The sequence below is a fragment of the Sceloporus occidentalis genome, unplaced genomic scaffold, assembly GCF_023333645.1.
Source record: "Sceloporus occidentalis isolate IW3139 unplaced genomic scaffold, rSceOcc1.0.p SCAF_1, whole genome shotgun sequence".
NCBI classification, from domain to species: domain Eukaryota; kingdom Metazoa; phylum Chordata; class Lepidosauria; order Squamata; family Phrynosomatidae; genus Sceloporus; species Sceloporus occidentalis.
The window spans coordinates 178,916,353-178,931,614 of record NW_028316981.1 but is presented as its reverse complement, the minus strand read 5'-3'; the positions used below and the strand labels follow the sequence as shown (position 1 = coordinate 178,931,614).

At 42.7% G+C, this 15,262-nt stretch overlaps 1 protein-coding gene across 5 annotated transcripts; it reads left to right on the top strand.

Annotated features, from left to right (window-relative positions):
- The first annotated feature begins 904 nt into the window (after positions 1 to 904).
- LOC149322880 (histone-lysine N-methyltransferase SUV39H1-like) lies at positions 905 to 14,880 on the top strand. 5 transcript variants are annotated; one of them, XM_089484181.1, is made up of 6 exons: positions 905 to 990; positions 8,065 to 8,210; positions 8,613 to 9,278; positions 12,311 to 12,457; positions 12,560 to 12,689; positions 13,948 to 14,880. In XM_089484181.1, the coding sequence occupies exons 2-6, from the start codon at positions 8,127 to 8,129 to the stop codon at positions 14,082 to 14,084; spliced, it is 1,164 nt and encodes a 387-aa protein (XP_089340307.1). In that variant the 5' UTR covers positions 905 to 990; positions 8,065 to 8,126; the 3' UTR covers positions 14,085 to 14,880. The 5 variants fall into 5 exon arrangements, with proteins under 5 accessions (XP_089340307.1, XP_089340275.1, XP_089340283.1 ...); XM_089484149.1 differs by lacking the exon at positions 905 to 990 and adding an exon at positions 1,805 to 2,001; XM_089484157.1 differs by lacking the exon at positions 905 to 990 and adding an exon at positions 2,334 to 2,374.
- The last annotated feature ends 382 nt before the right edge of the window (positions 14,881 to 15,262 follow it).

The following is a 15,262-nucleotide window of genomic DNA, read 5'->3' as shown; positions in this document are numbered from 1 at the left end:
CTCTGCTTCCACAGATGCCAGTTTATTATCAGTTATTGTAATATTGTCAGATATCCACTGTACAAAGCAGGCAGCCAATCCTCTGAAAGGAGTCTTTCGTAAAGCACATTTCCTGCCAGTAATACCATTTTTCTTTTTTGATGTTTTGCATATATTTTAATCTGTATAGATTTAACATTTTGTAAGCATTGTTGAGTAATGGGGAAAAGGCCAGATATAAATGGATGTATAATTAGGAGTACAGTGGTACCCCGGGATACGAAAGCACCGCCTTACGAAATTCCCGGGATACGAAAAAATCCCATAGGAAAAAACTGTTCCGGGTTACGTTTTTTTTTTTCGGCTTACGAAAAAATTTTTTGGTGCTTTTCGGCGCTATTTCGCACGAAATCGCGGCTTTTAGCGCTAGCGCCTATGGCTTTTTCGGGTTGCGAAATCTTTCGGGTTACGAAGGGCTCCGCGGAACGGATTAATTTCGTAACCCGGGGTACCACTGTACTGTAATAGTGGTGGTAGTAATGTAGATTGTAAGCCAGCATGGGGTAGAAGTGGTTTGAGCATTGGAGGATGACTCTGGAGACCAGGGTTCGAATCCCTGCTCAGCTATGGAAGTCCACTGGGTGACTTAGAGCAAGTCACACTCTCTCAGCCTCAGAGGATGGCCATGGCAAATCTCCCTCAAGAAATTTACCAACAAAACCCTGTGATAGGTTTGCCACAAGTGTTTTGAGGATGACTCTGGAGACCAGGGTTGGATTCCCAGCTCTGCCATGGAAACCCACTGGGTGACTTTGGGCAAGTCACACTCTCTCAGCTTCAGGGGAAGGCTATGGCAAACCTCCTCTGAATAAATCCTGCCAAGAAAACCCCATGGTAAGCCAGCCATAAGTTGGAAACCACTTGAAGGCACACAAAAACAAGGAGCTATTTCATTCTGCATCCAGACTGATATATTCACCCTCCTTGCTGTGATGGATCACTTTTACTGAGGTACAAATTAGAGTACATAATTGAAAATAATCCAATTCAACGCCACCTTGTCATGGTTCAATGTTATGGAATTATGGGAATTGTAGTTTTGTGGGAGATTTAATCTTCTCTGTCAGAGGGCTCTGGTACCAGCAACCGATCTTATTTCTGTAGCACGGATGCAGCCTTAGGTCCAAAACACACTGCAGAAATAATCCAGTTTGAAACCGCTTTAACAGCCCAATATCAGGGGATCCTGGGAACTGTAGTTTGTGAGACATTTAGCCTTCTCTGTAGGAGAGCTCAAGCTCCATATGAACTACAGTTCCCAGGATTTCCTAGCACTGAGCCAGGGCACTTAAAGCGGTCTCAAACTGTTTGTTATAGCCATCTCTCCCAAGTCAAGACTGATATAACTTAGGTCCAAAACAAGACCTCTTTAACTGCCCTGGCTCAATGCTAAGGATTTCTGGGAACTCTAGTTTTGTGAGACATTTAGCCTTCTCCGTCGGGGAGCTCAGACTCCATAATAAACTACAATTCCCAGGATTCTCTAACACTGAGGCAGGGCAGTTAAAGCGGTCTCAAAGTGGAGTATTATTTCTGCCGTGTATTTTGGAACTTAGAAAGGTGAGGACCATGAAGGATGTTTGGGTGTCCTTTTATTAAAGAAAACCAGGTAGTCACTCTATCTGAAGCAATTTTGGCGCCGAGAACCACGAAGGGGCCTAATAGGATATGAATAAGGAGGGCCAGGAGGAGGAAGAGGAGGTCCCCCCAAAAAATGGCTGGGCGGGAACCCAGAAAGAAGAAAAAAGACACTCCCCATCTTCCTATTGGGTCTGTGAGGCGGAGGCTGAGAGAGGAAGCGCCTCGGAGAGCGCCATGATCCCTCCCTCAGGCTCCGCCTCTCCTCCTTTGGCCGTCGGGTGTGAGATGAAAACTTTCTGGCGGCCGCAGTGGCTGAAGGGAACTTTAGAAAGGGAAAAAAAGGGGAGAGAGGGAAGCGCAAGATGGCGGAAAATTTAAAAGGTGAGTGGAAACCGCCAAGCGCGCGCGCCGGGGCGGGGGGCGCTTTTGAACTGGTGGCGATTAGGAGAGTCGCTTAGCTGACCGCGCGGAGGGGGGAGGGGGGCTCGCGCAAGAGGCCGCCAGCCAATCAACGCCCGCCGCGGCAACGTTCTAAACGGCGCGCGGCGGAGGCACTCAGAAGCGACCGTTAAGAGGCTGAGTGGGGGAGCGCGCGCCCAGAGCGGGAAAAATGATTGGCAGAAGCGAATTGGGGGGAGGGGAGGGGAGGGGGGAGAAGCGAGCGTGGAAAGAAAGAAAGAAAGAAAGAAGAGTCTCCTCCACGGGAGAGAGAGAGAGAGAGAGAGAGGACTGTGAATGGGCGCACCTCATATATGTGCGTGTCTCTCTCTGTGTATGTTAAAACGTGGCTCATTGCACTCACAGATAATAAAAGTGCTGCTCTTAACCCCAGCAGTGATTCGGTTTTTTGGTGTGTGTGTGTGTGTGTAAAATGTGACTCCCTTCACTCACAGATCCTCAAATGCTTCTCTTAAGTCCAGCAGTGATTCGTCTTTCCTGTGTCCTTCCCATGCTTTGTTTCTTTCAGAGATTTAACAGCCTGCAGAATCAGTCTGTAGAGAGATCTTGGAGCAGCTTTGAGACTGAAAGAAAGAAGTTGGCTTTTGTAGATTAAGGAGCCAAATACAGGCCCAAATAAAGCTGCTTCGAATCACTTTGGAGGTATGCTGTTTAAATGATGCATAGCAGGTCGGAAGCCATGCCAAAGCCACACTCCTGTCCTAAGGACTGGAGCGCAGCTTTGGCGCAGCTTCTGCCTTCTTAAGATGCGTGTGTCATTTAAACAGCATACCTCCAAAGTGACTTGAAGTAGCTTTATTTTGGCCTGTCTGTTCAGGCCCTTAAGTCTACTTCCTCAGATGCATTTGGTCATTACAAGGTGCTGAAAGATCTCTCTACATACTTGTTCAGTGAGGGTTTGCCTTTGGCTTCCCCTGAGGCTGAGAATTCAAAGATATAGCCGTATTAGCCTGTGGAATCTGTATGTGGAGAGATCTTGTAGCACCTTTGAGACTCACTGAAAGAAAGAAGGTGGCATCTTGAGCTTTCCTAGACTAGAGCATGCTTCCTCAGATCCATTGCTTGCTTTCTTCAGCCAAGGTGACTAGACGTCCTCCTTTTCCAGTGGTGCATCGACACTGCAGAAATAATCTGGTTTGACTCCACTTTAACTGCCATGGCTCTGTTCTGGTGCCACAACTCAACTAAAACCCCCAGAATGCCATCGCATGGAGCCATGGCAGTTAAAGTGAGGGTCAAACTGGGTTGTTTCTCAAGTTTGGTTGCAGCCCAGTACATGCCCTCCATTCCAGCCTTCTGTCCAGGAGGAATTCTAAAATGTCCTCCATGTTGAGCATGGCTAAGAAGCAGCATGAATTTATATTTATGAGTGTTTCCAGCATTTATTTTGTAACATTCCCCCCCCCCCCCCGAAAGTCCTACATTTTGCAGTGCCTTGGCCTCTTTTGTGGTTAGGACCTCAGGTCAACCCAGTCTTCAGCAAATAATAATAATAATAATAATTCAAAGAAAGCCACTCTGTGAACCCTGTTTTGTCTCCTCACCTTCCTGCCCCCTTTTTGGTGTGCTTTCTTGTGTTTCACCTCCTGTCCCTAAAAAAGCTTTGCTCCATTTAATATTCTCTCACACGCTTCCTATCAGCATTACTATATTCTAGTGTTGTTGTTTTTTTGGAGACCAACTAACTTTCACTTTTGCTGAGGCCAGTAATGCTACCCAAACCAGGGTGACCAGATGTCCTAACCACAAAGGAGGGCAAGGCACAGTAATATGGAGGATTCTCAAGAAAAACTGAGGACATGACAAAATCAAAAACACTCATTTAAATCCACATCCATGCTTCTTAGCCATGCTCAGTATAGATGACATTTTGCAATTCTCTCCTGGACAAGAGGTTGAAACGTAGGGCACATCCTGGAAAAAGAGCATGCCTGGTCACCTTGACTCAAACCTTTGGCCCGTCAGGTTCTTGATGGAGCCCTGTGAGATGCATCTTTGTTGTTGTGTGCCTTCAAGTCAGTGCTGACTTAGGGTCACCCTAAGGCAAACCTGTTACAGGTTTTTCTTGGCAAGATCTGTTCAGAGGAGGGGTTGCCTTTGCCTTCCTCTGAGGCTGGGAGTGTGTGACTTGCTCAATGTTGCCCAATGGGTTTGTGTGCCCCAGCAGGGATTTGAACTCTGTTCTCCAGAGTACATAGTGCTCAAACCACACTGGTACTTCAGATGTGTCCTTATTTGTTAAAAAACAAACAAACCTATGTTTTACCTGCTCTTAAGCTTCCAAATCAATAACAATAATAATTAAATAAAACATTTAGAAAGGGAAGATAGTCTCTGCCTTTAGTCCCTGCTCTCTCAGTATCTTATTGCAATCTGCATTACTATAATATCTCTATCCTGCTTTCCCCCCAGGAAAAGGCAGGATAGAGTTTGAGCTTGAGTAACGGGTGGGGTAGATTTGGTAGAAATCACTGCGTTAAGAATAACCACCTCTTATTCGTGTTAATTTACTATGGATGAATGTTCTTGAAGATCAGCCAGAAATCTTGATACCTCTCAAACAGCAGAGAAGAGAATGAGCTTGATAACACCAGGAAATGACCAAAAAGCGGAAATAGTGTAACTTTCTTAATCATGAGAGTTTTATCTTGGTGGAAAATTTTTAGACAGCTTTGAATTTCAGAGAAAAATGCCTTTGTGCTTAACCCTCCTTTTTGTTGGATATTTTCATTAATCACTGTTGAGTTTGTTTCCATTAAGTTGCAATACATGTGCTTTTGCTATGGTTTGGTTTGGGTCCCCCCCCCCCAAAAAAAAATCTGGTAATATATCGGGAACAATAGGAGCTGGGATAATCTCACAATAAGGGGAGGTAGCTAAATGACTATAATCGTAGAGTTGGAAGAGACTGCAAGGGCCATCCAGTCCAACCCTCTGTCATGCAGGAAATCTCAGTCAAAGCATACCTGACAGATGGCCATCCAGTCTCTGCTTAAAGACCTCCAAGGAACGAGACTCAGCTACACTCTGATGTGTTCCACTGTCGAACAGCCCTTTACTGTCAGGAAGTTCCTCCTAATGTTGAGGTGGAATCTCTTTTGCTGTAGCTTGCATCCATTGCTCCAGGTCCTAGTCTCTGGAGCAGCAGAAAACAAGCTTGCTCCCTCATCAATATACACTACAAAAATAATCCAGTTTGAGACCGCTTTTAACAGCCCTGGCTCAATGCTAGGGAATTCTTGGAAGTGTGAAACATTTTGTGAGACATTTAGCCTTCTCTGTCAGAGCGCTCCTGTGCCACAATAAATTACAGTTCCCAGGATTCCCTAGCATTGAGCCAGGGCAGTTAAAGCGGCCTCAAACTGGATTTTTTCTGCAGTGTGTTTTGATCATAAAGACTTGGGGTGGGTTATCTTGTGCTAATCACAGGTCATAATGACATCTGACCTTTTATCCAACACTCACTTAGTGCTGACCTTCACCCTAGAGTTTTCAGTTTTATTGGCTTGAAAAGAATGAAGATTCTGCAGGTGAAAGGCAAACTGTTTGAACAAACCAGTTTCCTTGAAGACTTTGCCATTTTTTTCAGGTCTGGTACACATTGAATTTCTTTATACAAGTCATAGAATGATGAATTCAGACTAGACTATAACAAAATACATCCTCTGAAATTACAATAAAAACATGCAAAGTCGCCTTACGTTGTGTCAGATGCTGGTTCCTCTATTTGTGTACTCTCATCCCTTACCATCTCCAGGTCAAGTTGATAGTAGGATCTCAACCTGACCTGGAGATGCCAAGTACTTACTTTCTACCTGTAAGGAGCCCTATGAAGTAGAAATAATTAAAGTTAGCCCTCCTTATCTATAGAGTCAACAGCATCTGCGGCTTAAAAATATTTCTTAAAACATTTTTAAATTCCAAAAAGCATACTTGATTTTACCATTTTATATAAGGGACACCATTTTACTACGCCATTGTATTTAATTGGACTTGAGCATCCATGGAGTTTGGTATCCCTGGAGGATTCTGGAACCAAACTGCAATACAGTGGGTGCTCCACATTCACTGGGGTTAGGGCACAGGACCCCCGTGAAAGTGGAAAAACCAGAAATAAAAAAAACCACTATGTTTTTAACCTGAGGGAACACCTCTCTAGGATTCTGTGTCAACACCTGCCAGAGGTTAACCATAGAATCACACTGGACGACCTACAGATGTCTAGAGAAGTGTGTTCCTTAGTAACTTCTAAATCTTCCAACCCAACTCTGTGGTCAATTTCCAAATCCGCAAACAGTCAAAGCAGCAAATGGAGAGGGCTGACCGTAGATACCAAGGGCCCACTGTACAGTGGTCCCTTCACGTTCTCTGCAGTTAGGGATGAAGGACTCCATGAATATAGAATAACCACAAATAAATAAAAAACCAGTATTCTTTTTACCTGAGAGAACATGTCTAGGAATCTCCAGGTCCTCCAATGCAATTCTGTGTTCAACATCTACCATAAGTTGACCATAGAATCATGCTGGAGGAGCTACAAATGCCTAGAGAAGTGTTTTCACTAGACTTCTAGGTTCTCCAGCACAACTCTATGGCCAACGTCCAGCAGAATTTCTCTGGATGACTTAGAGATTCCTAGAGAGGACATATTAATCAAAACCACAAATAATCAAATTAGCAAAAGTCAAAGCAACCAATGTGGAGGGCCAACTTTACTTTCTTTAGTTAAAATGATATGGGTCCAAGAACCAGTAAGGGAGAACGAATGAGGTCCTCTTGCCTATCTGCATAATTGCCACTTGTTGTCCTGGCACTCTTCTATTGTGATGGAGGAAAACCCTTTCATGGCCTGTTTTGCCAGCTATTCACCACTTCCCTGAAAGATTCCTCTTTCTTTAACTCAGTCTTTCTCTTCAGGTTTGTGCACCTGAGAGCAAGGCCTTTGTTGTTTCTTATGTGTTGTAAGCTGCTGAGCAATTTTGGTCGCTGCAAATAGCCCATCAAAAAAATTAAATTGGAGAATGGAAAAAGTTATTACTGATTAGAACAGTGAACTCTAAAAAATTAGTTATAGTCTGTTATTTATAAAAATGGGGAAGTAATTATGTTATTGAGATCAGAGCTGGTTTAGAGCAACTGACAAGCAAAAAATGATTCTATACTTTGGGCTTAAAGCTGGTAATAATATCATAGATGGGGGACAGCGTGGCATAGTGGTTTGAGTGTTGGACTATGACTCTAGGAACCAGGGTTCGATTCCCAGCAAAGCCACGAGACCCACTGGGTGTCCTTGTGCAAGTCACACGCTCTCAGCCTCAAATGAAGGAAACATCTTTCCAAGAAAATCCCAAGAGAGGTTTGCTTTAGGGTCGCCATAAATCAGAAATGACTTTATGTCACACAACAACAACGTCATAGATGGATGTTGCTTGGACATCTAAGGATAAGCAGCTAGTACACATTGGGTGTGTACCCATTTGAAGGTTGTGAGGTTATGGAGCTGAAAGCAACAATCTTGACAATGCTGTCAAATATGTATAAGGTCAGATCATGTGCTACATCACCAGTTTTATTATGGTTGATGTTTTGACGTATTAGTTTTACATTATGTGAATAGTCAAATGTGGTGCAATTACTCTGAATTTCTTTTAACATTCGTAGCAACTAAGAGCAATTCTGTGCTAAAGAATACAATCAAGTTATAGATGGAAGACAATGTGGAAGGGAATTCCACATTGGAATTGGAACTCAAGTGGAAAAGTAAATCTAGATGTGCAGTATGTGCTTCTAAGATTATTTACACAACCCTTTTTTTCTGAGATAAGTGTTCCTGGGTCAGACTTCTGGGGGTTCTCTTTATCTAAAGATACTAGATAAGATGCTGGGTGGGGCAGCCAGATAATGTACTACTTTAAAAAAAAGTGGGGAGAGAGAAGAAAAGGTGTGTTACTTCTAACTGTGGATATTTGTCCTTATCCCCTGTAGCCTGTACTATTTGTTGCAAGTCGACTTGGTCCCAACTCCAAGATTTATGTCGTTTGGAGAAAATGTGCTGCCCTTCCTTGGGCATTACGAGAAAAAACCTCTGTGATTTTGAAGTGGAATATCTCTGTGACTACAAGAAAGTCGGAGTGAGTTTCTCAGGCCTTTCCAAAGCATTATGGTTGCTTCTTCCTTTGAGAAAAACTTGCATTGGGGTTCCTCATTTCTAAGGTGTCCATTTGTTAACTGGGATTTTAAAAAATTGTTGATGCTTTCCCCACTTCTACTTTAGCTTCATTACTTTTAATAAGATTTAACTTATTCAGACAGTCTTGCGGAAGGGGGGGGGATGAAAGTGCCCACTGCTACAGAATGATTATTAGAATGGGATGATGAAGAGTTGCTAAATTCTCTGTGGGATTCCTGGGCTTTGTTCTTGGCTTTGGGTTTTAGTAGACAACAGATATTGGGAGACATTACTTTCTGGGATCTGTTATGGAAAGTGAATTGGCATGTTTGAGGCTGACACTGCATGGTTACCTTTTACGCAGGATGAGGAGTACTACCTAGTGAAGTGGCAGGGCTACCCTGAATCAGAGAACACCTGGGAGCCCAGGAAGAACCTGCGTTGTATCTCCATACTGAAACAGTTCCACCGGGACCTAGAGCAGGCTTTAATTCGCCGAGGAGGTAAATTCAAGAAGAACATCCGTTTGCTTGACCAAGGCATCTCCAGCTACCTGGTGCAGAAGGCCAAACAGCGGAAAGCTTTGCAAAACTGGGAGCATGAGCTCAATGCCAAGCGCACCCACAAGGGACGTATTGTGGTTGAGAATGAGGTGGACCTGGATGGGCCTCCCCGGGACTTTGTCTACATTAATGAATACAAGGTTGGGGAGGGTATCACTCTCAACCAGGTGGCCGTGGGCTGTGAATGCTCAGACTGTCTGTCAGAAGCAGTTGATGGTTGCTGTCCTGGTGTTTCCCACCATAAATTTGCCTATAATGAGCTCGGCCAAGTGAAGATCAAGGCTGGCATGCCCATCTACGAGTGCAATTCTCGCTGCACCTGTGGGATTGACTGCCCCAACCGAGTGGTACAGAGAGGCATTCGTTATGACCTTTGCATTTTCCGGACAGCAAATGGACGTGGCTGGGGTGTACGCACGTTGGAGAAGATCCGCAAGAACAGCTTTGTTATGGAATATGTGGGAGAGGTAGGATGAGCAGACACAAGGCAGAAGGTTCCTTGTGATCCAGTATGCAGAGAGAAATAAAAATTAAACCTAGGTGACTTTTTCCACGGCTGTAAATGTTGGAGGTAGTAATGGCCTGTATGCATGTGACATGCTCTAGCAGTGTGGTTTGTATTCAGATCTGTGGAAAATGTAGAGATAAGTGTTGCTAAATAACATATGGATGTTGAATGAATGAATGAATGAATGAATGAAAAGGAGTTGAAATCCTATATGGGTTGATTCCCATTAAACTCAGTGGAAGTCATTTCTGAGTAGACATATACAATTATGCAACTTATTTTGTGGATTTGTATCCTTTTCAAAGCTTTCAAAATGTTCATGCTGTTAATGAAATGCAGTAAGTAAATTCAAAGCAGTGAATGTGAAATAATATAATTAGGATTATTAGGATAGAAACAGCTGACTTCTGAGAGTTCAAGGATCATGTTGCCTTTTGTAGACCTTGGCAGGCTGCACCCCTCTCCTCACATTCCCCACCCTCCTCAAAAAACTCAGATAAGTTAAATTACACTCTCACTACATGCTTGTATATGTTATTTGCTATTGAAATACTATCCCAACCCTCCTGGCCTGATTTTCCTCAGGCTCAATGAGGCTAGAGAGGCTGCTCTTTGTTTGCTCTGCTGTAATTTGTTACTGGCCAGACTAGAAACAAACGAAAACTCTTTGTCCTTTCCCGCCTCATCCTGCTTTGATTAATCTCTCTCCCTCATTCTTACTGACTCTAATGGATTAGAACTGCTACAAATGTTCCAGTTAATCCTAAACAGCTCCTATCGCCATCCTAAAAGGGCTGGGCATTATGTGTACACACATCAGAGGGATAAGAATACGTTTATCATGAAATAGACTAGTTCACTATAGGAGGTGAAATCCAGTGTAAGATGGAGAAGTCGTCTGTTGAAGGCCAGTTGAAGAGTCTTGTCAGGGATAAAGGAGGTATTAGTCAAGATGCAAAAGAAAAGCAGTATCCTTGGAGATCAAAAGCATGAGAATTGCCCTGAAAATTGAATAAAGGAGTGCAGTTATGGAATGGAGGTATTGCTTACTCTCACCTATTGTTTTTGTCCAATAGAAGCAAATCCTTTGAATTCTAGGCCTGCTGCAAATAGTAAAGGATATCTGGCCTATAGATAATTCAAGAGGAGCATGCAGAAAGGAAAAGTTTATTCTCCTGAAAGAAAGATAAACACTGTTGAGGTCTTATAGTAGAGAGACTGTTCCCTAGACACTTAGGTCCAAAACACACTGCATAAATAATCCAGTTTGAGACCTCTAACTGTCCTGGCTCAGTGCTAGGGAATTCTGGTTTTGTGACACATGTAACCTTCTCTGTCAGAGCTCTGAGGCTACAATAAATTAAAATTCCCAGGATTCCCTATCACTGAGCCAAGACAGTTAAAGCAGTCTCAGACTGGATTATTTATTTCAGCAGTGTGTTCTAGACCTTAGTTTGACTACCAGTCAATAAACTTTCTCCCTAAAATCTTAGCTCCCCTAACCTCCATTTCAAACTATTGTTCAATTCAGAAATTGCTGTATCTCAGCTTAAGGTAGATAGAGTATTTAATTCTGTAGTGACCAAAATACAAAAACATGAATGGGAATAATTGATTTTGCTCAGTAAATCACCTGTTATATGTCAACAAGATACATTCTGGCCCTGTTCATTAGCCAGAATATTAAAAGTTATTAGTGTGTTTTATGTCATGTGTACTGCTGCAATCTTTTGTTGGTCCTCTTGAGGAACTCTCAGCTGAAAGGCAGAATTTAAATCTTCTAAGCAAACAAATAAGAAGGCAAGGAGGCCGTAAGGACAAACACTTCAGACTTGTTTGTTGTGTAGTCATATCTGCACAAGAAAAATGTTTCTGTAGTAAGGATATATTGAGTCTTATTACCTGAAAGAGAACCTAAATAGCCCTTTGTGCTCTGAGGAACCTTTAGGGTTCTGCATGCACTTACCAGATGCTCCACGGCTGCTCCAGAAAAATGAAAGAAATAAAAATTGAATGAAATTAAAGAGTAAGAATATATTCTTATATACAGTGTGCCCTTTGTTTATGCGGGGATCCGTTCTGGACTCCCCTGTGTAAAAGAAATAACGGCTATGCTCAAGCCCCATTTAAATGAATGGGGCTCATACACGCAGTGGCATGCATGCGCCAGAGGCGCGCGCCCTATTCGTCCCTATGGGATGCACCGCACCTTCCTCCCCATGCAGCTTTCAGTGTATGCTGAAAGCCGCATAAAGCGCGCCCGCGTATGACGTGGGGACAATGTATATACCTAAACACCATTAACTTGTAAAACATAGGGTAAGTCTCTTAGAGGCTCTGCCATTGAAATAAGGGCTCCATGAGTCAAAAAGTTTGGGAACCCCTGGCTTAAAGGTACGCAATCCCATCTAATCTTAGGAGTTAAGCAGGATTAGCCCTGGTTAGTACTTGGATGGAAGACTGCCAATGGTTAGGAACTGGCAAAATGGGGAAGGAGCTGGCAAAATGATTTCTGATTATTCCTTGCCTAGGAAACCCTAATGAATTCATGGGGTCTCCAAGACAGGCAACCTGAAGACAAATTAAGAGTGTGAGGGTATATTTTGGAGCCATCTACTGGACATCTGCAGTATAGAGAAGGTACCACACAAGGGGAGGGAGGTGGCCAACATACATTGTATGATTATTTCAGTAATCAGCTTGAACTTCCGAGGATCTTTGAAGATCTGGAAATCTTTCATAAACTTATCTGTCATGGTGGCAGTGGTTTTAGGGTTTTGCTTTGAAAACAAGACTTATCAAGTAGCTGCAGACGAGATGTAAAATTATTAAGATATATGCAAAAGCATGAACATTACAAACCATTACAAACCATTACAAGAAAACAATTAGCCAGTTGTACAGGGCCCTGGAAGGGAAGTTCACAGTAGAGACTAAGAAAGCAAAAGTAAATATTTCTATAGAGTTCATTCTCTTTCACATCCCTCCCAGATCATCACATCAGAGGAGGCTGAACGACGCGGTCAGATCTATGATCGGCAAGGTGCTACTTACCTGTTTGACCTGGACTATGTAGAAGATGTATACACAGTGGATGCTGCTTACTATGGCAACATTTCTCATTTTGTCAACCACAGTGTGAGTGCAGTAAATCCTGGGGCATGGGGAGATAGATCTTCAACATAATTTTTAATATAGTATTCTTAACTGCTTTCCTCTGATTTGTGTTCTGTGCTCCAGTGCAACCCCAATTTACAGGTGTACAATGTCTTCATTGAAAATTTGGACGAGCGGCTCCCACGCATTGCCTTCTTTGCTACTCGATCTATTCGTGTTGGTGAGGAACTTACTTTTGACTACAACATGCAAGGTGAGGAGAATGCTGGAGAATTCCAGAAGGTGTTGAAACTTATTGTAGTTTGATACTGCATTCAGGAAACAGGGATTAAGACTACAAATCCTGTTTTGAATCGAGTATGGTGGAGTCTCCCTCCTTGGAAGACTTTAAACAGAGGCTGGATGACCATCTGTTGGGTATGCTTTGATTGAGAGTTCCTGTATGGCAGAGGGTTGGGCTGGATGGCCCTTGTGGTCTCTTCCAACTCTTATGAGTCTATGAATAGTTCAACTGATAAAAGCTGCAATCCTTTGGAGGCAGGCCCACCACCAAAGAGAATTCAGATCACTCCAAAGCCTGCTCTGCAAACTTGGCTGGCATTTTGCAAATAAAATTGCTTTGATCTGTTCTGACTTGCAGGCTATAATTAATACAGATCCAGCAGGTGCAATTGTGGCTTCTGCCTGTCCAGTGATAGTGGATACTTTTCAATTTTTATATCCTGAAGATGTGGACAAGATCTTGTAGAGGCGAAGACCACCACATGTGTATTCAACCCTTTCCCTTCCTGGCTTATGAAAAAAGCCAGAAGCAGATTGGGTAAAGGGGAGTGTTTGATGCACTGCTAAAACAAGGCAGAGTTCCATCATGCCTAAAGAAGGGTGTTATAAGACCACTATTATTATTAATCCATTTGGATTTCCTCTGAACTAAAGCAGAGCTGTTACCACCTTTGTAAGGAAATTGTACTTTTTTACCTTCTCTTTAAGGGTGCATTAGGTAGCTACACATTAAAGGAACTGTTAGATATTTAACGGTTAGATATGGGCTAATGAGGATCCTTGTTACCAATTTCAGCATGTACTAGGAAATGTATATTTGTCGCTGACATCCTGCATTGGGAGATGTAGCAATGTTTCCTTAGCTACATCTACTGATACTGCTCAACACCTATCCTTTCAGCAGTGCATTTCCTTCTCCACAATATAGCCTGTTCCTATGCTTGTTGCAGTGCTGGATGAATCTCTGCTCATCCTCTGTTCTCCAGTAAAATAGCAAGGGCCACGTTGCAGGTGGTGGCTGAAAAGGTAGATTTTGGGTAGATGGTATCTTTTGGTTGTTGAATGCACAACATCTCTAAAACTGAACTTTGGTGGTATAAGGCAGACTTATGAAATCATAATTACTGAACAGGATGCCAGCCCATGCTAGGTATGCTACAAAGTAAAAGCTTGTGATTCTCCTATCTATAAATACCTTAAATAATTAAAGAATAAATCTTTTCCCACAGTGGACCCAGTAAATGCTGAAAGCACAAGGATGGACTCTAATTTTGGGCTGGTGGGAGGCCTTGGTGGCTCACCAAAGAAGCGGATGCGAATCGAGTGTAAATGTGGCACGGAGTCCTGCCGGAAATACCTCTTTTAGTTCCTTATCAGTTTTGCTTGGAAAATGTCTGATCGGGCCTGGACTGGAAGCCAAGAAAAAAAGTTGACAGTTGCTGAATAATTGCAGAGTAAGAATCAGGCACTTGTCTGCTTGAAAAACAAGTTAACAGGACTATGAATGGTAAACCCGTATCTCCTGTGCAACCCAGCTCAACTTGACTGTATCTCACTGCCAGACCAGAGTATTCTTATGGCATCTGTGCTGTTAGGTGGGAGGAAGGTTTGACCTGTCAAACATGCTGCTGAGATGGCTGGAGAAACCACAGCACAGAGGAAAACTTCCACTGTAAGTCTCTGTCTGTCTCATCAGAACCTGGGTTAAAGCTTCTTCTATTTTAAAGGCTTGATTGCAAGTGCAACAGGGCAGAAAACACTGGCATTTCCCCCTCTCAGTGTCATTTTCTTAGGGATAAGAGGTCTTGGTTTTTAATGCAAAGCACTTCCTAGCCGCCCAATAGGTAGGTGGGAAAACACAGCCATTTTTGTATCTTAAATCAATTTGTCTGTGCACAGACTCTGTATTACCTCAATGTGCCATATGACTGCTGCCCACCTTATGTATTCATGGAACCTTTTCAATGAGGGTGGCTCATAAATTTGTACTTGAAATCGCACTTACTACCCATCATGAATTTAAGCCCTATGCAAACCGAAAAGCCTCAGTGTTTCCTCTTTTAACTAATGCATTTTTTAATGGGAAATATTTTAATATCTTTTTGGAAGTGGGTTGGGATAGAGAATCTAGCTTCTGAAAACAGCTATATTCTGGAATCTGTTCTGAAGTTATAAAATTATGACTGATAAATAACATGTTTGGATTCCTTATTTTATCTTATACTTGTTAACATCAGATGATTTCTGTTGTATAACTTTGTGGAGTAGGGAATTAGAAGCAACATCAGCAGAAAAATTATGGAAGATTATACTTAGATCTGCAGATCAATTTTACTTGCTTGTGAATTTCTTCAGAAGTACAAAAGGGGGTCTTATAACTGTACTGGACAGACATTTAGGTTTGATGCCCAAACCAGTTAATTTTATCATAGCATTGAAATCTCTTGTCATAATCATAGGCACATTTATCACCTGCCACATCTCCAAAAGGAGAGCTGGAGATACAGAAAAGGGCAGTGAAAATTACTGGGGGCTAGAGCACCT